Consider the following 26,787-nt stretch of genomic DNA (forward strand, 5'->3'; position numbering starts at 1 on the left):
GATTCTGTTTACTAGGGGCAGTCTTTCCCTCTCCCTCACCGCAACTTGTGTGAACGGCTCCGCTCCTGCGATAATGCCCATAAAAATGTGTTCAGTTACATTTCCAACTGGTGTCGTTTAAAAAAAAAAAAAAAAGAAATGAAAGGAGGCGAGTCCCGCTGATTTGCCAAAAGCACCGGCCAACTTGTATTCACGCATTCTGGAAACTTCGCGGACTGCTAACATGTACCGAGGTCCATGAGAAATGAAGGGTTATTACACTCTGCTCCACTTTTTGGGGAAAACAACCTCTCTTCTACCACCTCTCTCTCTGCTCTGGTGGAGCGCTCCTAGTGTTAAATAATGCAAGTTTTCTACCTATTGGCTGTAAAACTAAATTAAACATGCCTTGCTTTACATCCACTTAAAAAACAGCATGTCTCTTTATTACAAAGTGAATTCATTTTCTATTTAGGGTAGCTCTTTCTTGATTTTATTCATTCATATTTTCCATTAAAATCCAGATAGATTTTGCCACCTAACAGCAGTCAGATGTCCAAATCAACATTGAATGTTTTGTTTGTTTGGGTGCTGTCCATGGTGCTGATTTCTAATTTTATTATCAAAGTCACATTTTGTAATATAAAAGTTACAAAAGTTAGATGTGCCTTAGTGTGATTATTTTTATGACAATCTCTATACCCCTTTCTATGTTCTTTCTCAACCTTAAGACACAGATCATTATTCTTTTAATAAATTTTATGTAAACAATGTCAAGCTTTAAAAAAAAAAGAGAAGAAGAAAACCACATACAGCCAGAAAAGACAAAGATATTGGATTTACAACCAACCACAGGTTATGTCCATGTCAATCCATGTGCTTTTGCAAGGATGTTTCCCATTTACCACCTCTGCTTCTGTTTTGATGACCTCCCCTCTCCTCTGTTACAACACAGTAAGTATCTAACCTGGATCTTTAATATTTTGTGAGGCTTATCAGTTACGACATAACTATACTCGTAAGGGACTTTATGAGTATAGTCTATTTATCAAAAACAGTTTTCATATGTGGTCAGGAACTGTCTGCAGAGCTTCCTCAGGGTTTCTGTTGGTGTTGACATTCTGTAAAGACAACAACAAACTTTATAAAAATGCATGTTAGAGGAAATTAAGAGAAAATACAGAATAAAAGCCCATCTGAGTTTCCTCTGTTTGCTTTGAATTCATTTTACATTTACAAAAGCCTGAAAATCATCAAAGCATCAAAATTTCTGCTACTGTAAAAAAAATAAAAAATAAAAATCATGATATATGATTTTTATATATTACTGCATGTGATATTACTTTGTAGGAATCACTGCATTTAAATATACTTTTAAATCAAATAAGAACATTTTCAGTTCTTATTTGGGTGGTGTTTTGTCTACTCGTACTGCAAAAGCCTTTCACTGTATTCCTGTGAGATTCTCGGGCCATCTTTGCAGTGCTGCTCTATTGAGGTCTGTCCACAGATAGTCCATTTTGGATTTGGAGCTACATTTAGGATTAACTCCCTGTTGTAGTGACCATCCTTTTTCTCCAGAAGCTGTATATGGTCTGAAGCTAATTTCTAATTGCTCACAGACTATTATTTAGGCTTTGGGCAGCTGAAACACAGGAGGTAGGGTGGTCATCCCACAATTAGAAGATTATCAGTTCGATCCCTAACTTCTCAAGTCTACATGTCCAAGCATCCTTGAGAAAGATACTGAACTCCACATTGCCACCCAATGTATTTCTCTTATGTTGATCACTGTGGATGAATTACTATATTTCAGATTAAGTCATTCTTCCTTCTATAAAGTAAAGTGAAGTGTTTTTTGTATCACTGGCTGCAACACAAGCCCAAAGTATAGATAATCCATCCCCAAGCTAAGCTTCCTTCTGAAGGTGTCCCTCCACAGCAGAACAGACATCCATCACTGCAGAGTCTGCAGAATCCCTCTGAAGGTTCTCTGCTGTCAGAAAGGGCACTGCAAAGGGAGCTTGACCTCCACAGTAAATTTTTACTGTCAACTCTTGAAGGGGATTTATCAGGAAAAAAGGACATTTTGGCGGTCTGATGTGACTGGCGACGGAGACAACGTATTTAATTCAGTGAGCTGTTCAGATTTGCAGTGTATTTTTGTTTCACATTCCCAGTTCAGAGCAGCGAGCAGCACAGCGACAGTCGGGCCAACAGACTTTTTTCTCCTTTCAGCCTTTTTACACCTTGACACACCTGTAGGAACTTTTAGTATATTTCGCCTGTAACTAAGGTTGTTTTTGTTTGGAGTGTGTTTTTATTGTGGTACTCCGAGTGTTAAGTGGATGCACGAAGTAAGTATCGTTTCTATATTGTGTTTTTTACGACGCACCTAGTTAACTCTCATGTGTGTTTACCGCCAACAGGTAACTGATGTCCGTTGTTTAACATTGTTTATGACTAACTTGAATGCTGATGTTTGTGAGTGGTTTGAGTGTCCAGTGAGCCAGCAGTCAGTAACTTTACATAGTTCATGTGGTTAATGTCCTCTACTGCTCCTCTCTCTTACGGGGTCCCTCAGGGTTTAGTGCTCGGCCCTCTTTTGTTTTCATTATATCTTCTCCCGCTGGGTTCCATTCTCAGGAAACATGGTATTTCATTCCACTGTTACGCTGATGACACTCAGGTTTATGTCCCCCTTAAAAAAGCTGACTCCTTCTCCCTTAAGCCACTGGTAAATTGTTTAGATGAAGTCAAGGTTTGGATAGCTCTAAACTTTTTAAATTTGAATGAAAAGAAGACCGAAGTGATGGTCTTTGGTGGCACCTCTGAGTCCCCCTCAATCAATCTCGGTTCCTTGGCGCAGTACGCCAAACCTATTATAAGTGATCTGGGGGTAAAAGTGGACGCGTACCTCAAGTTTGACAGCCAGATTAAAGCTGTGGTTAAAACGAGCTTCTTCCAGTTGAGACAGTTGGTAAAAATAAAACCCTTTCTTCCAAGACAGCACTTAGAAACAGTAATCCACGCCTTTGTAACCACTAGGCTTGATTACTGCAATGCACTTTTTATGGGGGTTAGTGGGTCCTCCATCGCACGCCTTCAACTGGTACAAAACGCAGCTGCACGACTTTTAACATTACGCCGATTTTAGCATCTCTCCATTGGCTTCCCATCCATTTTAGAATTAATTTTAAAATTCTTTTATTCGCTTTTAAAGCCATGAATGGCCTTGCACCAGTACTCTCTGAGCTTCTGCAGCCCTACGCACCCAGTCGAACCCTCAGGTCAGCTGATCAGCTGCTCCTGAGGGTTCCTAAAACAAGGCGGAAGCTCAGGGGGGACCGAGCATTTTCTGTTGCTGCCCCTAGGCTCTGGAATGAGCTGCCGCTGCACATTAGGCAGGCCCCTTCCTTGTCCTGTTTTAAAAGTCGTCTTAAAACACACCTCTTTTCTTTGGCTTTTAGCACCGTCTAGGTTGTTTATTTTATGTGCACAGTTTTGTTTTATGATGTTTTTATTGTGTTTATTTGAATGTACAGCACTTTGGTAACCTTTGCGTTTATTTAAAATGTGCTTTATAAATAAAATTGATTGATTGATTGATACTCAGCAGGGGACCGCCATTGTTTATTTAGTATCCGGTTTAGCCAGTAGCTATTGGACCAGTTAACCTATTTTTATGGCAAATACGTATTTCTGTTAGGTTATTTATGCCATTATTATTGTTGCATATGTACAGGAGAGTCGTGTATATTTTCTCTGCTTATGTTAGCACATTTATTATCATGGAGATGGTGTATGTGAATTATTATTATTTTCGGAACTGTTACAACACTGAGTGTTCAATAAATCACTTCAGTCATCAGATCTGCTGGCAAAGAAGTCATATCCTGTCATCATTCCTGTGTCCTGACCAACACCACATCTTGTCTGCTGTATAACCTAAACGATCTTGCATTAATCCTTACCTCAAAAACAACAACAAAAACAAAAGATAAAATTAAGATCTCAAGCTCTACTTGTATCGCATGCCAAAGAGAAGAAGTGGGTCTTCAAAAGCATTTTGAAAGTTTCTAAGGTCTGAGCAGTTTCTATGTAAATCAGCAAGTTCTAGCTGGTTTATAACAGAGTAAAAGTTCCTTTAGATACACTAAAATGAAGTTGCAGCCACTGCAGTGGCATTTTTTTACCAGCTACAGACAATGGAGATATTGTGTCCTGAGTTTGACTTGAGTTTGACAACCAAGGCCCTTTTAATGTATAACTTGTGACAAGACTGTGCAAGACAAGGGACAGTTAAATATTTGAGAGTAAAATTGCCAGTCTATAAATTTGCTGGGTGCTAGTCTGAGTTGGGTTTCCTGTGTGTGCCTGAGTTAGCTCTCAGGCTATTTACTGTGTGCTCTGTCTTATGATAATGTGCTTTGTTTATTGACTGCTTCCAATCTCAAAAGCAGACCCTGCAAAAGACATGGTGAGTAACCCGACCATTCCAAGCCCCCCTGCCATCACAACAAGCTGTTGTTTGCTGCTGTGTTAAGGTTTAAAACACTCTGCAAAATGAAGAAAAGTGATTCAATCTGGAATATGTTTCTTCTTTAATTTGTAGAAAACAAAAATACTACTGCAATTAACATGTTGATATGAATTTTTCATCTTTATGCCATATAGAGAAGAGTTTATCTTTTATTTCACTCTGCTCAGTAACTAAGTTTTTGTTGCTAATCTTTTTCTTTTCACTCTATCTCTGACCTGTTAAACAGACGTGTAAGCACAAGCACAAAAAAATGGCACAAATTCAGAAAGATTCCTCACCGATCTCAGTTTTACAGCATCAACTTTAAAGTTTGCTAGTTGCTACTATGGTAATTATTGCTAACGTAAGCTTCAGAACTAACAGACCAAGTAAGGTTCCAGCAACAAGAAATGCAGCATTAGTAACTGAGTAGGAGTGGTCTTTTCAGTTTCTAATTTCAACAGAGGTTCATTATGCCATCAGACATAGCTAATGTTCCACACATTAATAGTTAAAAAAAGCTTAACTATCTGTAATAACAAAAATGTACTTATGGAAACTTACTGTTGGTCTCTCTCTGTGTGTGTTGACAGCTTCAATTTTGAGGAAAAATGACTCCACTGTACATCCTGCAATTGAAAAGAAAGTTAGACTGAAGTACAGGGATTTGCAGAAGTTCATGTCTGCACTTTAGCACGTACTACCTACCGTATGCTATTGGTGTGAGTTTGAGCACTGTGTGAAGGGGACATCTTAGATAAGGCAGCTCATCTTCAATGGCAGGAAAATTAAGATTACAAACCATGTTTGTGGAATCTTAACATAGTATACATCTGTGCTGAGTGATGTCAAACATAAAAGAATTTGAACATGTCTTTTTTAGTACCTGCTGGTTTGTCTAAAAAGTAGGCAAGCAGACAGCGCATTATAGCTTGGTGACAGATAACCAGGACGTTTTCCTGCCTCTCCAGCTCCATGATAACTGGCTCAAGACGATGGACAAGATCCTCATAGGACTAGGAAGACACAAAATATTTAGAAAGTTCAACAATCATTGAATCCAACTGTAACTATTTCAGCTTTACTCTTGATGGTATAAACGGAACCCCACTTGATTTTATACCAATGCTCTTACAATCTTATAATATCTAGCAGGAAAAAAATCAGGGTGGAGGAAGTATATTGTGTAAAACAGTTCAAAGAGGAAACACATTTTGCCATGATCCCCCTTTCAGCTCCTGTATAACTTACCAATTTTCATTTTTAAGAGTACTTACTAAAACAAAACTACAGTAGAATTTTGAGGTATGTGTACTTTATTTGATTATTTCCAGTTTGTGCTTTTCCCCCTGCTGTTGAAACAAATGTCTAATTTTATGAATACTTTGATGAATAAATAATTTCAAGTCTGTTTTGTAATATGAGAGTCAATGGCATTTCTCCATCACAGTACGGTACAGCTGCAGGTATTTAAGTTTCCACAACAGGTTTTACCATCTCGGTATAGGGAGATATTTATTGACCATCATAACAATTCTCTTTTGTACGCAACCAAACTGAGAAAAGATAATTCTTCCTGGACTGACCACTGCATGCTTGTTATAAAGGCTCATCTACCCGACATAATCTTTATTATTTTAGTTAGTAGTTCTTCATTGGTTAATTTAGCTGTCAGTCATTATCACAGTCAACCAATCCCGTTGCACTCCTAGCTGTCTGTCCCCGCCCACTGCTGCTACCGTTTCTCATTCAGATCGTGGATCACACAGTGGAGTTACACGGCACTGAAAGGATCAGATAATTGGCTAAATTGAAATAAGATTGAGTTATTAAGTGCATGTAGACACCTTAATCTGACAAGAAATTGGGTCGAATCGAGTTACTTGCGATCGGATTAAGACTCCGAGATAACTCGGTTGAAAGTCAAAATAAACGTGCTTGTAGACGGGTGAAGCACGTGGTGAATTAGACTTTGCGTTCTGCGCATGCTCGAGATTTTTTTCTGGGGTCGGGAACCCGAAGAGACGATATTACTGTTGTAGTCGCCATCAGAAAGAAAAACACCACGATGGAGAATGCGCCGTTGTGCATCGTGTTTGTGCAATAAGTAGCTCACCACAAACGAAATATAGAGGGACGTACCTTCATCTTGCTCTTCATTCGCCATTTTTTCAAATGCCTGACTTTGGTGTTGAAGTGGCTGTATTAGCAACAGTTGAAATGGGTAAATGAGTATGACCTGCTTTGTGCCTCTGATCCGATTCATTCACCGCCATATATCCAAGGATAATTACCCTTGCTCAATTCATTATGGGTGCCAATGCCGAAGGCATTAGACACACATCTTACGCCTGTGCCAGACTCTTATTGTGAGAATGCATTAAGCATTCTCACTATTACATTCCTGTTTCTCTTTATTGTGAGAATGCATTAAGCATTCTCACTATTAAGTTCCTGTTTCTCTTTATTATTATTATTCCGTATTATTCCGTATTCTTCCACCGTTTTTCGGCATTCAACTACTTCAGCATACTTTGAGCTATTTCAACAAATTTGGTATCAAAATGTTCAGCTCTTTCAGCTCTTTCCTGCAATTATTTTGTGGTGTTTCTAACTTTTCAACTTTTTAAGATATTAAGCTTTTTGTTCAACTTTTTTCCCCATTAAAAGTAATGGTAAATCTTCAAATCCTTTCAAATCCTTTCAAATCCTTTCAAATCCTTCAAATCTTAACTAGTTCAGCATACTTTCAGCTAGAGACACCATTCAAATTTTAAAATGTTCATAAGACATTCAGCTATTACAAAATGATTCATCTTTTAAAAATATTCGGCCAATTTTGAAATATGACAGTTTCAAAAATATGAAAATTAAGTTCTTCAAATCCTTATCTTCAAATCCTTTCAAATCCTTCAAATCCTTTCAAATCCTTTCAAATCGTAACTAGTTCAGCATACTTTCAGCTAGAGACACCATTCAAATTTTAAAATGTTCATAAGACATTCAGCTATTACAAAATGTTTCATCTTTTAAAAATATTCAGCCAATTTTGAAATATGACAGTTTAAAAAATATGAAAATTAAGTTCCTTCTTGGATTTTAGAGTGAGACATTCAGCAGTGCTGATAAGTTTCAACTTTTCAAACAAATTACTATAACTTTCATACAGTTTAACTGAGAGAAACAAATTATACCTTAAAATGTAGGAAAACTTGTCCTCTTTCAGCCAATGTAACTCCTAAAGAGCTCACATGGACACATTTTGAACTATGAGCCTTTAAGCTTGAACAACTTCTCAAATTCTGACGAAATCTGCCATTTTTGAATCAGCTTCAAGTGTTTCAAACTGCTTCCATTTAAATATAGTTCACTCCACAGATGTAAAACTACTTTGCTAAGTTCCTCTAAGCCTTCTGCTTCTAATGGTGTTAAAATTATTTTTCTAGCTGCTCAACTTTTCTCACAAAACGTATTTGAAGTCAGTGTTCCGCGTCATTTCTCTCCCGCGATCGGCGGGCGGCCGTCTCATCTCTCCATATATGTTGTGTGTGTTGAAACTGCTTCGATTTAAATATAGTTGACTCCACAGATGTAAAACTACTTTGCTAAGTTCCTCTAAGCCTTCTGCTTCTAATGGTGTTAAAATAATTTTTCTAGCTGTTCAACTTTTGTCACAAGACGTGTTAGAAGACAGTCTGCGCCTCAGATTTGTCCCGCGGCTGGAGTAAGCTGTGCTTTGTGTCTGTCTGTGTAGTCTTTAAATAGGTTATATGCACTGCAAGTTTCGCAGAACGAAATGGCCTAATGGTAACACTAATGCCCTTCTATGCGGGCGGCCCGTGTTCAATCCCCAACATGTCAGATAAAATTTTTTTAATTTTTTTTTATAACTATTTAAGCATACTTTCAGCCATTTCAACTGTTTCTAGCTTAATTTTATCTTCAAATCCTTTCAAATCCTTTCAAATCTTAACTACTTCAGCATACTTTCAGCTAGAGACACCATTCAAATTTTCAAATGTTCAAATCTTTTAGCTTCTTAAGATGTTTTAGCAAGGTAATTCAGCTCATGCATTCTCACAGCTGTTTCGCAGGAACAGCTCTTTCTAGTTATTCTCCCGTTTCCGCCCTAAAGTTCGGCGTGTAACTAGTCTGGCAGCGATGGTCCGACCGACATAAAAAGCACACCGTTGTGTGCGTATCGATCGGGAATGGTGTGCAAAGACATTTGGCTCTCATTAGTCAAAAGGAATTCCGGCAAAATGGGAAAATGTCGGAAAAATTAGAATGGGAAACCGCATCAAAAGTTTAAAAAAAAATGGCCATTTTGGGCCTTAACGAGCTTGAAAAAGGCATTTTCAGAGGCCTTATAACTCAGCCATACAGCATAGCACAGACCTCATTCAAAGTTTGTAAGTGACACGAGACTCTCGGCTTTAACTGAATTGAAGGGTTTGGATATATATTACACGCTTTTACACAACGGCAGTTTACGTTTGAGGGTGCCAAAATCTCAGGTCCTGCGTCTCTCGCACTCAAGCCCTCACTCTAAATTTCATTCTTAACGGATTCGTCAAACAAATCTCTCTCATGTCTGAAATATCTGGCCGATCTGGACAAATTTTATCACAAAACGTAGGTATTTTTGTCCTCTTTCACACAATGTCACACTCATTGACTGCCACACAGATTTATCACAAATTGCCTCTGAGCGAAGAGTTCCGTCCATTATAAATGGCTAAAATCCTAAAATCAGTGTTTAAATATGATTTTAAAACTGCCATTACAAACGAGCCCGACTTGGTAGCCCAATGAAAATTACACCGCTGGCTTCTGCCGTCCCTTGGGGCGCTCACGGTACAAAAATGATTCAGATACGACATTTACTTTTCGAGCTGTGACCGTTTGTTCGAGAAAGTAGGCGGAAATCAGAAATGATCCATTTTTAACAGGAAGAAGTGTCTGTCAGTTGGAGCAGCTGTCAGTTGGAGCTGCTCACGTGCTGACGAGCTGTCTCCTAGCAACAAGCTTAACAGCCTGCTCTGGGCTGAGACAGAGACTGCTTATGAGGGAAAAGCCAAGATGGAGCCATTATGGAGCCATATTGGGCCTTTACGCAATTACCCATAATGCATTGGGAAAATGCTTTGAAAAGCACTTAACATTAAGCACTTAAGCATATTTAAAATGGCATAAAAACTGTATTTTACACCGGACCTTGATAAAAATTACATAAATGTCTCCCCCATTTAGGGACTGGCAGAAGCGCAAAATTGAATGGGAAAATCAATTGAAAAGCACAAAATGAGGCCATTTTGAAAATGCCATTAAAGCTGTATTTTAAACAGGACCTTGATAAAAAATGACATAACTGTCTTGATCAGACCTGTCTCAGGAATTTTGGGTCTCGCAGAGACCCAAAATTCAATGGGAAAATCGATTGAAAAGCACTTAACGAGCCCCAAAATGCATTTTATAATGCTAAAAAACCTGTTTTTTAAAACAGGACCTTGATAAAAATGACATGGCTGTCTACAGCAGATATGTCTTTGGAATTTAAAATTCAATGGAAACATCGATTGAAAGGCACTTAACGGGCCAAGAAATGCCCTGTTTTGGAGGCCTCATAACTCAGTCATACGACATCACAGAGACCTCATTCAAAGTTTATATGTGACAGAAGTTTATCATATTTATAGGTTTCTTCCAGGCATATGCATCAGGATTAAAACTCATGGTCATAAGGACAGAAAAAAAAGGCACTTTTGCCTCAAATGCCAGAAACTGCCCTATTTTGGAGTTTCCATAACTCAGCCATACGACATCGCAGAGACCTCATTCAAAGTTTATATGTGACAGGAGACTCTCTACTTTAACTGAACATTAACTAACTTATTGATTGGGCGGGCAGTAGATTGGCACCCATCAAAATTTCTTCAGAAATGTTCTAGTTCTTATTGTAATTTAGCCAATTATCTGATCCTTTCAGTGCCATGTAACCGCACTGACAGACTGCCTTTCACAGACATTTGGAGCGCTGAAAGTTTCTCAAAGTGCTGTGCGTGCATGGAAACTGTGAGCTAAGAGCTCAGGACATTTGTGTGCAATGTTACTGTAGTTTGTCATGTAAATCGCGGGGTTTGTTGTTATGTTAACGTTTTTGCTAGCTTAATTGTTCTGCTAGTTCTCGTGTAGTCTAATGTTATGCTAATGGTTGCTACATCTAACTTACTAAAGGTGTGAATGAGACTGGTATTGTATGTCTTATTGAGTGAAACTTTGTTAGTTCATTTATGTCGTTTTTTTTGGAGCTTGTCACTCATGTTCTTAATATTGTTTGTGAGTTGTAGGCTTATACTTTCTATTTGCATTGACATGCAAAGTTCGTTTAATATTTTTGGTTGGTTTCTTATTTTTACGTTGCTCTAATTTAAATATGCATATGGATGAAGTTGTAATTATTGTGCATATTCAGAAGTTATTATCTGATATTCAGTAATGTTTATTATTTTCATTTCAGAACCACATTAATGCACTTTGGAAATTTCTGTTGGTGAAAGTGTGTGGATTTTGTAGATGGTGACAAAGCTTCTACATTAACATTCTCCAAGTCAACTTCAACTGTGTCTTTTGCTGGACATCCCGGAGTGTGTTTGAATCCTATATTAACCACTAGCAACGGGTGAGGGCTACATTAGCCAACCGTGCAGACGGGTAAGAGCTTCCAAAAGCTAACCGTATTTTTCAATGCTTTTGCAAACTATGTTTAAAGAGAAATTCCTCAGAACAAAGACAGAGCTGCTGCTGGTAGCTTTGCTTTCCTTGTGAAAAATGGGGCCACTTATGAGGTCCTGACAAATTCCTGTTGCAGTTCTCAATCCAGTCAATGGTCTCCAGTTTAGTATCGGTTTAGCTTGCTGGAACTTCGAATGAGGAAGCAGCACAAAAAAAAAAAAAAGTATTAAAAAACGTATCAGTTATTATCAGTTCCATGGTTCTCCCTCCAATGTAAAAAGTAAATTAATAAAAATAAATAAATAGTTAGCCTAAGTTTGTGCTATATTATTGCATAGAGGAATTTTAAGAGTTATTGTGCAAAATCAAATAGAGTTGCTAGAATATAGTAAAAAAAGTGTTAATTAATGATAATGTGATGCTTAAAAGTAGAATATTTGATAGAATATTAACTAAGTTTCAATCTTACCTTTATAGTGCTATATAGTACATATTATTTTAAATTGTGCAGCATGATTTAAAGGTTATACATACATTTACTTGTACTAAAAATTAGATGCTGGACTTTCATTTGTATATTACATTCCAAAATGACTCTCTGGAATGCCGTTTACATTGTGAGCTTGCCAGCTAAATAGGAGTAATGCACAGTTACTCAAGAAACAATTTTTTTTTCAAATCAATCTTTTCATTGAAAAAGCAAGATTTCCACAATGTTGAAATTATTTATTTAATCTGCAAAGTTCCCTAACATTTGCCGAATGACCAGATTTGACAGATAGTGAAAAACTGTTTTTAAAAAAAGAAAAAAAAAAGTGTAGCATTTACCTCTCCCTTGGGGTAACGGTACCGATACTTGTCCTGGTCTCTTAGTGCAAACTCTTCAGGAAAATTCTCTTGAATCTCCTCATAGGTTTGCTCCTCACATACACCCTTAAAGAAAGAGTGAGATCAACATCAGCTTCAACAGACCAACTGAGCAGTTCATCCAGGTATATTTGAATGTAAACAGTCTTTCGGTTATGGGCCTAGAAGATACAATACTTAAATCAATAAATAATAAAAGCACAGACAGAGTTTATTTTCATGGGTGAAGTAGGCCAACAGGTACACAGAACAGGGTCACCAGAGGAGCAAATTCATTGCCATCTAAAACAACCTCAAATATACCATAGCACCATAGAAGTTCAAGTGGATGCTGAATTATGGATTTTTAGGCCCCATCTGTCATGAATTACAGTTCTAGTCATGTTTTATGTTTCTGTCATGTCTTAGTTTTGTTACGTTTTAAGTTCCTGTTTAGTCTTTTGCCATGTTTTCATTAGTTCTCTTGCCCTGCCATGAGCCTCACTCACGTCACCTGTTTTCTCCCCTCAGCTGCACTCCATCACCAATCACTCCCTTCAGTATTTAGTTTCCAGGTTTCCCATGCACGTTGCCAGATCCTCACTGTCACTGATCCCAAGTCACAGTACTCGTGGCAAGTAAGGTTGTTCAAGTCAAGTTTTGTCTATGTTTTTTCACAGTTCTGGTCAGGTTTTCTTTTTGCCAAGTTTTTCATAGTTTAGGTTTTGTATACCGGCTCAGCTGCGCCTTTCGTTGAATTTTCTTGGAAATAAATCAAGTTTTTGTTGAATATTTGCATCAGGGTCCTACCTTCTCCACGCCACGCACCACCCAAACGTGACACCATCAGTTTTGCATCAGACAGCTACACAAATCATAGACTTTGTTGCAAGATGACATTTTTCATTTGAATGTGGTGACAAATAAAATAAATTGATGCAAAAGTGATGTTTTTTTTTAAATTCCAAATTTTAGCTTGTAATTTTTCATGCTTGAGTGCATCCCTGCTTCTCCAAACTGAAAGTGATCTGATAGCTGTCTACTGTGGGTAAGACATTGACTTCTCATAAGTACTTCTATCAAGTACACTTAAAGGAGGTGCTTAAGATAAAAATACTTATTTCAATTGATTTTGAGGGCAACATATGTGCTTGTACTAAAGCTGACGACAATCAATCCAGTCATCAAAAGATTTAACTCAACCTCACAGGCAACTAAATTGTGATGGGACCATCAAACTTTACTGTACCTTGTCATCTGGGAACCTTGACTATTTGCGCAAAACATCATGATGGCCTTCATAGTGTTTGAACTATTGACTGAGCCAGGGGGGAGGAACAGACACTGCCATATTGCAATACGATTAGAATGGCACAAATCTTAGTAGCTTTATATTTCCTTCCATCTGAAAGAAGATGTTATGTTTCTAGATGCATTGATGAACTTTATAAACTCACAGCATCTATCTCATTGAGAGCTTTCCACTGTTCATATTGGACACCCAGAGTTTCTGCGGTCTGGATGGTCCTCTTCATGTGGCTCGTCCACACCTTCAGGTCCTTGATGTTCTGTCCCCTGATGAAGGATGCCAAGGCATTGGCATACTGAGGAAAAAGAGAGCGATTTGTAAACTTAAAAGCCATTAAATTTTTTATGTAGTAATTGCCAATGTTTGGATCTACTCACCTTTTGTCCTCTTGGGGATAAGCCTGAATCCCCACCTATTCGACCTGACAGGTTGAGTTCGCTCTCTCCGTGGCGGCTGAGGTAGATGGATCTTGGTGTGACATGGATGTTCATTAGGTAGTAGACAATCCTGCTCTGAATGTGGTCCTGAACCCCATTCACCAGATATCTACTGCCCACATCAAAGATCTTTATGTAGGAGAGTTTCCTGGTCAAAAGATGGCATTGAAGTAAAGAAACTTTAAAAAGTTACTTTTTCCATAAGAAAGGAGAAAAAAAGAAGCATCTTCAGTCATACAGTACCTGTCCTTCTCATCATCTATAGGCATATAATTTGCCTTATAACACTCAATCCGCTGGATGAAGTCCTCCATGGCTTCGTCTATGTCTCGATCAATGTAATCTGGACTCCCAAATTTCACTTGCTGGCAAAAAGAAATGACAAATTAAAGAAATACCAACACTCTCAAACAATATTTGGGAACTTGACTGAAAATACTACTCCAAGCTTTTTTAAGTATTGAATTGTTAGAGAAACATATCTCATGTGAATGTGGTTCTTACCTTGATATTCTCTGTAATGATTTCTGGGTCTTCACAGATAGATTCTACAAAGAACACCTGCAAACAAGAGGTAAAGTAGAAAAAACATTTATTGAGTAGTTTTGATATACTGTATATGCTGTGATTTGTTTTTGTTTTCTCCACAATCCCACATTGATCAACATATTGGTGTGTGAACACATTCAATGTCCAAGGACACACAGACAAGTCGACTGTGTTCAAGTTCCATCTGCTCTCCATCCTTATGCCAAGCTCAGCAAACAGGCTAGTAGTAGAGGATTATTATTCAATGCATGAATATTAAAGTTATGTCAATCCTCTCAGTTTACCCATGGTAATAATAACTGTGCTACTTACCTTGTAACCCCTCTCCTTTGCAAAACTATTGATGACAACTCTTCTCTCCCTTGTGGTGTTGGTAGCATCAAAAACCTGTATGAAACAGAACAAAGCTGTAGTCAACATATAACTTAACCTGTTACCTGTCAGCTCAGCTGACTTGTGGCATACCCCCTCCCCCCTTCTGTTTTCTTTTAACATGTTATTTCAAGGCCAGTTTATTCAAGACCATAAAGTACATTTCCATTTTACACTGATGACACTCAGCTGTACATGACAATAAGACCCATAGATCCCATTAGCCTAGCTAATCTAGCATCTTGTTTTTCCAATGAGGGGACAAGCTTACCTAGAAAGACAACCTGGTTACAAATCACAAATGACCCTAAATATCCTTAAATTCAGTGATGCTAAGTGGAAGGTCACAAGGTTCCCACAAATTGTTTCAATACTACTGAATTTTGTCAGGATCTGGGTGTTTTTAGGTGTGCTTCTTGACTTAGTTATTGGTTCTATTTTTGTTCAGTGCTCTTAGTTCTTTCTTTATTAGATCAGTTTTTGTTTCACCTTAGCTTTGTTTTTCCTCATATTCAGTTATGTTTTATTACTCCTTGTGTGTTCTTTGTGTTAGTTAGATTATTTCTCCGTTATTTTTCTGGTATGTTTTCCCTTTGCTTTAGATTCATTTTCCGAGTTAGTGTGCTCTCCCTCGCCGCCTGTGCCATCTCTTTCTTTCTCCTCAGTCCGTCTCCTGCCCTCTTCAATCTCACCTGCGTCCTGTCAGTAATTAGCCACCAGTTACTTGTTCAGTAATCAACCTCCCCAGTATATGTCATTATAGTTTCACCACTCCTTGCCGGATCCTTGTCTCACTTCCCATTATCACCACTATCTAGTTCTTTACATTCCCCAGTCTGCTCTTGGTTTAGTTGCTGTGTACGGACTCCCTGTGTTCCTTGGATTTTTGCTTTACCATTACTTTTCATTAAATCTTCATATCAACTCACCTCCTCTGACGTTGTCTGCATTTGGGTCCGACTCCACAACCCCGCATTATAACAGATTTAATCTTGGCTGTCTTTTAAATAATACCAGCTGGACAGCTAAGAATGTGGGAGTTATGATACTAAAGTCAAACAAATTGTTCAGTCTTTTTTCCAGCTTGAAACAAAATATAAAAAACTGGTATTGTCTTTCAACTGCTGAATTACAGAAAGTTATGCATGCTTTTGTGTATTCGCGCCTCGACTACTGTAAAGTACTAACTTAGGTATAAGAACACAAAGAATAGTCATTTCCATCTGATTCAAATTGCAGCAGATACACTGATTATAGAACAAAAAGGCATGAACATATTACTAATTGCTTACTGCCCACCTTCAAAACCTTAAATTATCTTGTATGTGTGCTCCTGGCCAATGAGATCCACACATGAGTCCCTGCTAACTGTTACAAGATCATAATTTTTGACAAGGTAGATTGGACCTTTTCAATTAGATTCTCCATCTTATTCCATATGATTCCAGTATTTTCCCAGTGAAGTCACACCAAGTCTGTAGGTACCTTCAAATCCCTCAACTTTCCTCTGTGAGAAAACCTTTGACATTGTCTGATGCATTTGTCACAAATTTTATGATTATGTTGATGAACGTCCATTCAACTCTAATTCAACATCCCTTTTTGTAAAGTACTTTATGACATTGTTGAGAAAAGTATTCTATAGAAAATACAAAATAAAGTACATGAACATTTTCATTGAATATACGACCAGAATGACAACATCCTACATTGCCCATTAAACAGTGTGATGTCTAAGACATATACCATATTTTGAAAGTAATAACAATATTGGCCTATCTATATTTATCTGTGGATCACAAAGAGAGGAACAAAGTTAATGGACCATCAGAATAAAGCTCTTCAAAACCAAGAGTAAGAATCCTTTGTTACACTTTCTAACCATCAAGCCTGAAAAAAAGAATCAATGAGATTATTTTATTGTTATTAGACCAACAGTTTCAGTTGTCCTCTTACTCACGGCTACTTGTCCATGTTCCTTTTTGAAGTAGGCACCAACGTCTTTGAGTGCTGCAGAGGCGCATGCCCTGAGAAAAAAGTTACACACGTATCGGCAAAGGAACAAAAACTGCAAAATATAAATTAACAATAACTGTGTGAAAAACGACAGTAAAAGACAAATCAAATCACATCTTTAAATGCCAAAGGATGATTATCTGCTATGACTCATCTTTAAGTGAGTCATCATCTGCTTTATACATACTTGCGGATACTCATGGCCTCCTCATTATCAGGTTTAAAGAACTCAAAGTTCTTATAGGTCTTGACTGCCTCCCTGCGGTACTGGCCCAAGTTAAACACTGGCAGAATTGGAAAACAAAAGGAAAAACAGACTATTTTTCTCTAAAGGAAAACCCCTCATAGAATGTACAAATAACTGGACCTCAAGATACATTAAGATAATCAGGATAAAAAGATTTAAACTGACCTTTTGTAGGAACCCCAATCCAGTTCAGGTAGCGTGTAAGTTTCTTGGATATGTATGTCTTCCCTCTGGCAGGCAATCCCACCATGACAATCACTGTGGGAGAGTTACAGAACTGTGGCACAGAGGCTGGGAAGAAATCAGACACAAAAACATTAGCAATAATGAACAAATCCTGCTGAAGTTGGAATTCAGGAGTTTCCTGAATGAGTCATTGAATTATCAGCACCACACACCTCAGTTGCTGTCCTGCTCAGTGAAGCTCAGTGTTACGGGACATATGTTGTGTGTGTATATGTGTGTGGGTCATTAATTTGATCCTCATTAACAGAAAGAATAATACCTCTATAGCAGCTCAGATGTCTTTGGCAGCATGTCTTGACACAGAAAACTATCCAACTAACCACAAACAAAATCAAACAAACAACAACAACAGAGTTTTTGCAGATGATTATTTTACCCATACAGAGAAGAACACCTATTAACAACATGCTACACCTCTTCAGGTTATATCTTTAAGACAAATATAGCAGCAGAATGACGTGAGCCATGTGATTACCAATCAAGGACTCCTAATGTCCGAGTGTGTTATAATGTTTCAGCAGAATGATACAAAGGGGCAAGAGGGGGCATTGTCCCCTCAAATCAAAATTTTTGGTTGTTGAAAAAAAGCACATTTTAATATCACCACAAAATTAGCATATTCCGAGTTGACAAAAGTAACTGCAGTAGCAGAAAAATCCCCCGAAAAAGGGACAAGATACAGTATCAGCTCCCTCTCATCTCTCTGTCCTTTCCCTGTGTTTCTTCACAGACTGAGCGGCCCAGGTCCGGAGTGGCTAATCGAGAGGACTGGGACAATTCCTGGTGGGCCGGTCTGATGTTGGGGCCGCAAGGGCCGGTATTCAGTCATGGCAGTGGGTTGATTACGTACGCTGCTACCGCTGTCCCTGGGCAGCCTCCGCCTCCACTGGTAGCTCACGTTTTTTTGTTTGTTTTTTTGCAGACGCACCTTGACGTAACACGTCACAGTTCACTAGGTCAGTGCTGTTTGAAAGATGTAAAGTAAAAAGAGCAAGGGTGTCGCGGAGAAGGCTAGAATTGAAAAGAGGAAAGCTCTGGAAACAGACGCAGCTAAATAGGAAAAAAAAGGCAACTTTTTCACTAAAACGAGCTTGCGTGTTGTAACGTCAAATGAGGACAATGAAACGGGTAAGGCAATATGTTGAACTCTGCCTGCAAAACACCGTTCATGTTAATTAATTATTAAGTCAATGAATTGTGTGGCGTTGTGGCACACAATTAACTGGATGGGTTAAAAGCGGAGGACAAATTTTGTGTGTATGCATGTATGCATGACAATAAATCTGATCTTAATCTTATAACGTAACGTTATATAATTAGTAATAGTATGATGCGACACCACATAACTGGGAAACTTTGTCTTGTAGCCCCTCAGAGTCAGAAGCAAGATACAGCACCAGCCATGAGCCCGCAAGTCCAGAGTGGGTCGGTAGGATTACTCATTGAGTGAATATTATTAGAATTAATATAATGAAAAGTATGGTGTAAACCTGCTCTATATGAAAAGTGCCCCGAGATGCTAGATGATTCAGCACTACATTAATGGAACTGACCTGAATTGATCAGAAGGCTTTGTAAAAGGGGAGATTTGTGCTGAGAATTATGACCATTTTTTAAATGTGATTTAGTGTCAGAAGCAGACTCAGGAGCCAGCAGGGATGAGAGGACTGCATGTGTGAACAATCAAGCATTAGTTCCAATATAACCACTTTCTATGCCGAAACGATAGCAGTGATGTTTTTTTTACCCGTTATGTTTTATCATCAAAAGTAAGATAGTAAATACACAAAACCCACAACAAGTCTGAAGGTAGAGGGCTGATTAAGCTGCAATGATACAAAAAACAAACAAAAAAACTTTCTGAACTACATCTGCATAACTATTCTCTGTTGAAGAAACACTTTACAAATAAATCAGCTTTCTTTCTGTATATAGATGTACACAAAAACCAGATGTTTTTTTTAGCATAACTTTAAAGCATCTGTGTGTCTTACCCAGGCATGATCTAGCTGTGATGACATGCTTTTTCTGTCTCTGGTTTAAAAAAAGATGTCAGTAGTCTATAAAGCAGACTACTACTTTTTTAATATCCCCCACTGGGGAATGAATAAAGTATTTTTCTATTCCATTTCTTATATTCTACAAGATTACTTTCCAGTTAATTTTACCCAGAGAAGTACCCAGATGGCCCGTGTTTTCATGTGGGGACAGAAAGAGTTTCAGCCTCCAGGCTGTTTGATTATGAATGGGTTATGCTGTGCCAGTAAAATACTCAAAGGACCACGTTCGGAGAGCCAACTGTGACCTGGTTTACTCCAGCTAGCCTGTCATCATATGGCTAACTCCTCCGTCTCTGTCAAACTGCTGCCTTCTTACTGTCAAAGTGCGGATTGGCAGGACACGGATGCGGACTCCAGAGGTGTAAAAACCAAGTCAAAACAATGGCGCGGCTGAGCCGGATAACAACACTAAACTGTGGGATCAAAAACATGGATTTAACTGTGACAATAAAAATAAAAGACTTGGCATGACATGAAAAACCACTTATCTTAGGATGTGGCATGGCTTGAAGGGAATGGTGAGATCGGGGAAAGAAATCACAAACTGAAAGGGGAGCGTGGAAACTAAACAGTGAACTGAGAGTGATTGGTGAATGAGTGCAGCTGGGGAACGATGGACAGATGAAGTGAATGAACTAATGATCAGAACATGGGGACTGAGGGGAAAAACAATGGCAAGACTAAAACAAAACATCAACTCAAAAACCAAGACATGAAACCTAAAACATGATAAAACATAAAACTAAAAACATGGGGAAAACCCCATGGCCGTGACACTTAGGCCCAATCCCAATTCTATTTTCTACCCCTTCGCCTACCCCTCGCCCCTACCCCTCGCCCCTTCAAACGTAGGGGTAGGCGAAGGGCTAAGAATGTCACCCCTTCGAATTGGGACAGCACTTCACACTCACGAACGTAATAAGTTCGCGCCGTCAGTTGTTACGTAACCAAAAGCGACAGCTTTAGCCAGAAGTAAACAAACATGACCGGTGCTGTGGTGTTCGCGCTGTCCTGGGCTATTCGGATATTTTTAGAAATATCTGCGTCGAATCGACGGAGTGCCATCAGGCGAAGGCGTCTTCGACATCTGGGAGCATTGCTGGATCTTGTTACGGTATGTACAATAAGAAATTAATGCAAATAACGCTTGTGAGTGAGCAGCTGGTAGCTTCCAGAGCCGGCGTGTGAAAATGATTGTTTGTGTGTGTGTGTGTGTGTTTGAAAGTGCTTCTAACTGTACATTTGTGATATCGTGTAATATAGAAACAATTTGCTTGTCTCGTTGGATTTGCTGATTTGACTGGAGTAGTATCCTAACCTGGCTAACCTAGCTGAAAGCATAAGCTAACGTTTAGCCTTTTGTTACTCGCCTCGTTCCGTTTGGAATAAACATGCAGCTCATGCGTTTTTGAAGCGGTTTTCTTTGTACCAGGTTCAGATTTGATGACTTAAATAAATGCACTGCATTGTGTGTGCTATCAATGTGTTGGTTTGGGAGGATGAAAGCCTGATCTTTCCATGTTTTTCTTTCCAGCAGACGGGTCATCCTACAAATTATTGCCCATTGGACCACATAATGTACCCCATTTTTTTGTTATCCCTTGTATAATAAATCTCTTCATACCAATATCCGTTCCAGTCGTTAATGATGTTGATGTGATAATCATGCTCACAAACCTTTTGTCCTTAATTTATTTTATTAGGCTCACATTACAGACTGGTAAGGCAGCTTGTTTTCAGAAATAACAGCTTAAAGTGTCTGCTGTAAAGTGTGTGGTGCAAATATGGACAATAAACAGTATGAATATAAACAGTATGAATATAAACGGGCAACAGTGCAATCATCAAGAACGAGATGACCGGAGCAGGAACAGCGGAGGGCGCATCGGAGGTGCTGGGCTCAGTGATGTTCTGGGGGAACAAGACACGACATGACATTATAGCATGCACTTTCATCCATTGTAAAAAATTTAAAAAAAGGTGTTTCAGAATGCGGTAGTGGTGGCTGTGTGTACAATAGGTGCATGGCGCATCAACTCACCGTAAAGTTTGTCTATCATGCGCTCAAACCGAGCTAAAAAGCGCTCCGTTTTCTGCTCGTGGCGCTTCTGCTCCTTCAGGCTCTCCTGTATTAGGTAATCCATTATGGGATTGGACTTCCTACTTCTTTTTGGGGATGGGGATGACTTTAGAAACAGATCTTCGTTTTCGGCGCTAAACCTGATCAGGCTCTTTGTTTGTGCTTGAGTCCCTGTGAATCAGTCACGTATATGAATACTTGTGATAATAGGTAGCGAAATGACGCTCACGTAACTCAAAAGGAACTTCTCTATGGTTAACCAACTACATTGCTTGTAAATACTCGTGTTACAATTTAAAAAACAACAACTCTTTCACAGCACCTTCACATGCATTGACCGATTACTCCATGTAAAATAGCGACTTTTCCCATGTGCGTTTATAGCAGAAAACAACTACACATTGCCACCATGTTAAACTCACACAATACACCAGTTATCACAACTTAAAACAATTAAAACAGTTAAATTATGGCAAAAAGATAGAAGAACTTACATTTGTGTGGTGCTCTCTTTGCTTCTGCCATTTTTAAAAAGACTCGCGATCTCCCGGTAGAAGCGTTGTATTCTGGGAAATATATCATACCCCTTCAAACGGAGTCTGCCTGGCCGAACCCCTCCGTTTCAAGGGCTACAACGGAGGGGTAGGGCTAAGGGGAAGGGCTTTGGAAGAGTATTGGGACAACACTACCTCTGCACGTGAACGCGCAAAACGGAGGGGAAGGGGTAAGGGGTAGGGCCAAGGGGTGAATTGGGATTGGGCCTTACACTCCCAACCCCTGACAGGAGTTCAATCCAGAAGTAGCAAGGGATCTATTACAGTCAGTGTAACACAAACCCATGACTGCTGGAAGGGTTAATGCAGACAAATGTTTTTTTCTGCTAAAAGCAGAGACAGAACAAACATCAGGACAGAGTAGGCAATGTACTGTAATCTCTTACTTTGAGATTAAGCTCAAGTTCAAGTTCAAGTTGTATCCCATCCATGGAACCCAGTTCTTGAGTAGAGGAGTCTGTCAGCTTTTTTTGGTCTGTGGACATGTTAATTGTCAAAGCCATGAGGCCTCTGTGGCAGATGGAGGAATGAACGACTGAGGCACTCAGTTCTGTGATCTGTCTGTATGTGTGTGCTTCACTTAGTACTACCTACAGCAGGTCAACTGATTTTTGCGAAGGAGAATAACTTGGCAGGCAGGAGGGGGAGGACATGAGGCCAGACTGTTTGTCTGCCTCTCCGTCTGTTTCACTTCACCTGTCGATTTTTCTCAGCTGCATCCAGTCATTCATCAGTTCCCTCAGTATTTAGTCTCTCTGGTTTCTCACATTCATTGTGAGATCCTTTCACCTTCCACGCCACGCCACTCCAATCCAATCCAATTTAAGTGTTTTTCATGTCGTTGCAAGTCTTTTGTTTTTGTCACAGTTCCACAGTTTAGTTTTGTCATCTTGCTCAGCCACGCCTTGTTTTGACTTTTTTTTTTTTTAAATAAACCAAGTTTGCTTTTACTCCTCTGAAGTCCGCATCCGTGTCCTCACCACCACCACACAGTTCTAGTGACAACTTCTGTTCACTGCAATAGGACAGATAATAAGAGTCATGCCAGCTCCCAAAATTCTTTATAAATACAAATGTTTTTTTCTGAAGGTGGATTTTCTGCAATGTGAATGTAAAATTTTAAAACTAGTTTATGAATAGTTGAATGCAATAACCTGTTTACATAAAATATTGAGTGTGAAAAGAGATTCAGGTGGCTCCATCCCAATAAGCACTAAAATGGCTGACGTTTAGGGATAACTAGTACAATAGATTGCATGTTTAGGCATAAAATAATCACTTATGCTCTGATCTAACCATACTGTTAAAAAGTGGAGGGCAGCTGGAGGCCTGTAGGCAACAAATAGAACATCTGTGGGTGTGTTGGTATTTCTGTAAAATATTCAGTGAGACATCGACAGTAAATGTGCTCAGTTTTAACTTTACAAAAGAGATAGATTTGTCTTAAAGGCCTACAGAAAGGTGATTTTTTTTGCACAAAACTGAAATAGCAGATCGATTCCTTATATACCATGGAATTTTTTTTATGATTTTAAAATAATTTTAGGCCCCTGGATAGTCCTGATTAGGCCCAATAAACAATCACCACATTTGACTCGAATTTGGCAAACTGGAACGACAGGTGCGTGACGTCACGAGTGCCAGCTGCTGGAGCAACCCCCAGTAGTTCTCGTAGCGAAGCCAGCAGTTTGCCAGACCTGGACAGCTTCTTCACGGCAAATTTCGATGTGTGCCGCGGGACGTCGCTTGGAAATATAAAACGTTGGGTTCAGTGCAATTTTTATTGCGAGTAGATGTACGAAGTGCGTGTGTTGCCCTCAGCACCAGCAGCTCACACCACCGGGGACAGAGGAAGCAGAGAGACCCGCGGTCTTGTGTCTGTGTCTCCCTGTCCGCCTGCCTCCTCTCTGGTGAAATCAGCCGGAGCCATCCCGCCGTGTTCAGCTCCCTGCGGTGCGGACACTCAGGGGGAATCCACCTGGCGGAGAGCGGACACACTCTCCGCCAGGTGGAGAGTGGAAATCAGCCGACAGAGCCATTATCAAGAGCCCCGACGTGGATACACGTCGGGGCTCTGCCGGCTGATTTCAGGGCAACCTGAGTGTCCGCACCGCAGGGAGCTGAACACGGCGGGATGGCTCCGGCTGATTTCACCAGAGAGGAGGCAGGCGGACAGGGAGACACAGACACAAGACCGCGGGTCTCTCTGCTTCCTCTGTCCCCGGTGGTGTGAGCTGCTGAGGGCAACACACGCACCCACAGCACTTCGTACATCTACTCGCAATAAAAACTGCACTGAACCCAACGTTTTATTGGCACAGGTGTTGCTGCACCCCCAAGCCACACAACGTTTGCCTGTGTCGTATTCCACCAACTCCTTCTTCTTTCCTGCGAATATCTTCCGGGCCCCTTTCTTGGTTTCTGGCTCCATAATGTTGGTAAACACTGTAACTGACTTCGTACTACTAAACTGCACTGAACCCAACGTTGTATTGCCTTCACCACTCAACAAGCATACCACAATTAGAGCTGTAACAAAATCCGGGTTATCCGGTTTTCAACCCGGATAAATACGTCACCCGGGCAGACCGGATGGTGGCATGCATTTGATCCGCCTTAAAAAAAAAGTATTAAACCGGAATATATATAAATATATATCCCTCTTTAGTTGCCTACTAGGCTACAGTCTTTCTCTAGCATGGTGTTCAGTCACGAACACACAGTCACAGACACACACTGAGTGAAACGAAACCTAACTCCCGCCCCGTTTGTCGTGAGCCATGCCTCCTACTGATCCGTCCTGACTTGAGATCCGTCCGGACGGGACGAATCCCCACTGACTCGTAACTGCTCGAACGGCTCACTCTGCTCGCGCTCGGCTCTATCTCTCTGCTCGCTCGCAACTCTTAGTTGTATAAATGAGCCACACCACCACTTATGTTCCAACTTCGTAGCGTTGCATTTTTTTTCTCTAGTTAAGCCAGCCACTTCATGACGGATCCTTGCTCGGTCAGACCGTATTGAGTTGTTTCTGTGTGGAAGCGGGTGCCTGAGTCTGGCGAATCATGCCGGCTCTGGGTGACTCACGGCCAGCCGAGTCACGCGGCAGAATCGAAACTTAAAAAGATCCGAGTTGGCAGCGATCCGCTACTTGCCCGTCTGACCGCTGAGTCACCCAGAGCCAGCGATTCAGCGGTCAGACGGGCAAGTAGCGGATCCATGCCAACTCGGATCTTTTTAAGTTTCGATTCTGCCGGCAGCAAGGATTGTCGACTCGTCAACCCATCTGACTGCTGAAGCCTCTGTAGCTCGCTACAGGCTCGGTTAGCGTGGCTTCATGCATCTTGTACAGTCGTTGAAAAATAATCATTTAGTGATATAGGGAGGGCAAGATCATTCCATGTTGTTTACTTGTAGGTCTAAACTCAGCATTGCCTCACCTAATGCTACCACATTTGTCGCTGTGTAAATGCACACACTAGCTGTTGTGTCTGGCTTTCAGATAAAATGGCATTGAATTATTACTTGACAAAAATAAATGAATGAAATTGTAGCCGTAGGCTGCTCTTTGATTTATCAAAATGAATTGATAAATGGGACAAAAAAAGGCGAGGCGCATTGCCACAAAACGGCAGAAAGTTTTTTTTTTTTGTTTTTTTTTAATAAGTGACTCAAGTGATTCAAGTGATCCGTATAACTCGAATCCCCTCCTCGAAATGATCCGATCAGCCCGGATCGCCCAAAAGATTCGAGTTAAGCATCTCTCACCACAATAGCGCAGCAAGGAAAAACTATGGCACCTGTGACGTCGCACGGAAGCCCCGCCCCCAGTTTGGAATTCAAGGAAGGATTTCCAAGCGGCAAATTCAAAATCGCAAATTTCATGCGTTTATGAAATGTTTTGGTGTAGAGTCCAATGATCATTATTGTTCCTCTGTGTATGTATTATCATTATTTATTGGGTGTAGTGTCAGCTTTCTGTAGGCCTTTAAGAGGACACCATTATACTTATTCGAGAGTGGATTTATGTAAAATTAAATATGCTAACAGGTCTCCCTGTAACATTAGATAGTTAGATAGATAGTCCTAATGTATCTTATTCCATTAACTTCAAATATATTATCATGTACCTAGTTTTGGCCTGAGCTAAACCAATGTGAGGAGGTACCATGCAATACTATTGGATGAGTGCCATGGCAGGAGTTCTGCCATAAACAACAGCCATGCAGGATTTGGGCTTTTCATTACTTTCTGCTTACTCTATTTCCACTCTTAGATGAAGATTCATGTACATATAACTGTAAGAGGAGTTTGAAAAGAAGAGAGCCAAGTCAAACAAATATTATAAAAGATCTCTCTTATTTTCTTTTCTTCTTGCTTTTCTTTGAGGTAAGTTGTAGGCCTTGTTGTGGAACCTGGGCCTTTAACAGTCTCATACTGTCACATTCTCATTACTCACTCAACCATTTATTACCTGAAAAGAAAGTATCCGAGAAGAATATAGAAAAGCACTGCTTTATTCCATCAATTATCGGACAAACCAGGCAAATTTCTTAACTTCCTGTTTCTCAATAATTATCTTTACCAGCGAATGCAGTTTGTGCAGTCTAAAGATCAGTTAATATGAACTCGTATATCACAGTTTATTAAACTAAACAGGAATGTTTTTTTTTGTGTATTACTGTGGTATGTTCTCTATAGAGTGAGTTTATATTGGATCTCACCTGCGCTGTCACATCTGCGGCGCCTCACATGTTCCAGCTGGGGAAGCTCCATTCTTTGCAAACCCTCCAATAAAGCAAACAGCAGACCATGGACACAGTCGACACACAGGA

General features: G+C 39.8%; 1 protein-coding gene and 1 long non-coding RNA gene across 3 annotated transcripts; both read right to left on the reverse strand.

Moving 5' to 3' along the window:
* Positions 1–1,010: 1,010 nt before the first annotated feature.
* On the reverse strand, positions 1,011–26,787 carry pfkfb1 (6-phosphofructo-2-kinase/fructose-2,6-biphosphatase 1). Of its 2 annotated transcripts, XM_075475324.1 has the most exons (15): positions 26,677–26,766; positions 22,339–22,967; positions 17,178–17,303; positions 16,953–17,049; positions 16,710–16,776; positions 14,690–14,764; positions 14,333–14,389; positions 14,072–14,193; positions 13,769–13,976; positions 13,540–13,686; positions 12,065–12,169; positions 5,388–5,517; positions 5,210–5,272; positions 5,066–5,130; positions 1,011–1,100 (listed from the first exon to the last, which is right to left on the reverse strand). In XM_075475324.1, exons 3-15 carry the CDS (start codon positions 17,260–17,262, stop codon positions 1,041–1,043), a joined length of 1,281 nt encoding a protein of 426 aa, XP_075331439.1. In that variant the 5' UTR covers positions 17,263–17,303; positions 22,339–22,967; positions 26,677–26,766; the 3' UTR covers positions 1,011–1,040. The 2 variants fall into 2 exon arrangements, with proteins under 2 accessions (XP_075331439.1, XP_075331438.1); XM_075475323.1 differs by lacking the exon at positions 22,339–22,967 and having other exon boundaries at positions 26,677–26,787.
* Positions 21,030–22,327, reverse strand: LOC142390014 (uncharacterized). Its single transcript, XR_012770424.1, has 3 exons — positions 21,893–22,327; positions 21,360–21,569; positions 21,030–21,229 (listed from the first exon to the last, which is right to left on the reverse strand). It is a non-coding gene; the product is annotated as an uncharacterized LOC142390014 (long non-coding RNA).

Source organism: Odontesthes bonariensis, chromosome 10, assembly GCF_027942865.1.
Source record: "Odontesthes bonariensis isolate fOdoBon6 chromosome 10, fOdoBon6.hap1, whole genome shotgun sequence".
In the NCBI taxonomy this organism is placed as follows: Eukaryota; Metazoa; Chordata; class Actinopteri; order Atheriniformes; family Atherinopsidae; genus Odontesthes; species Odontesthes bonariensis.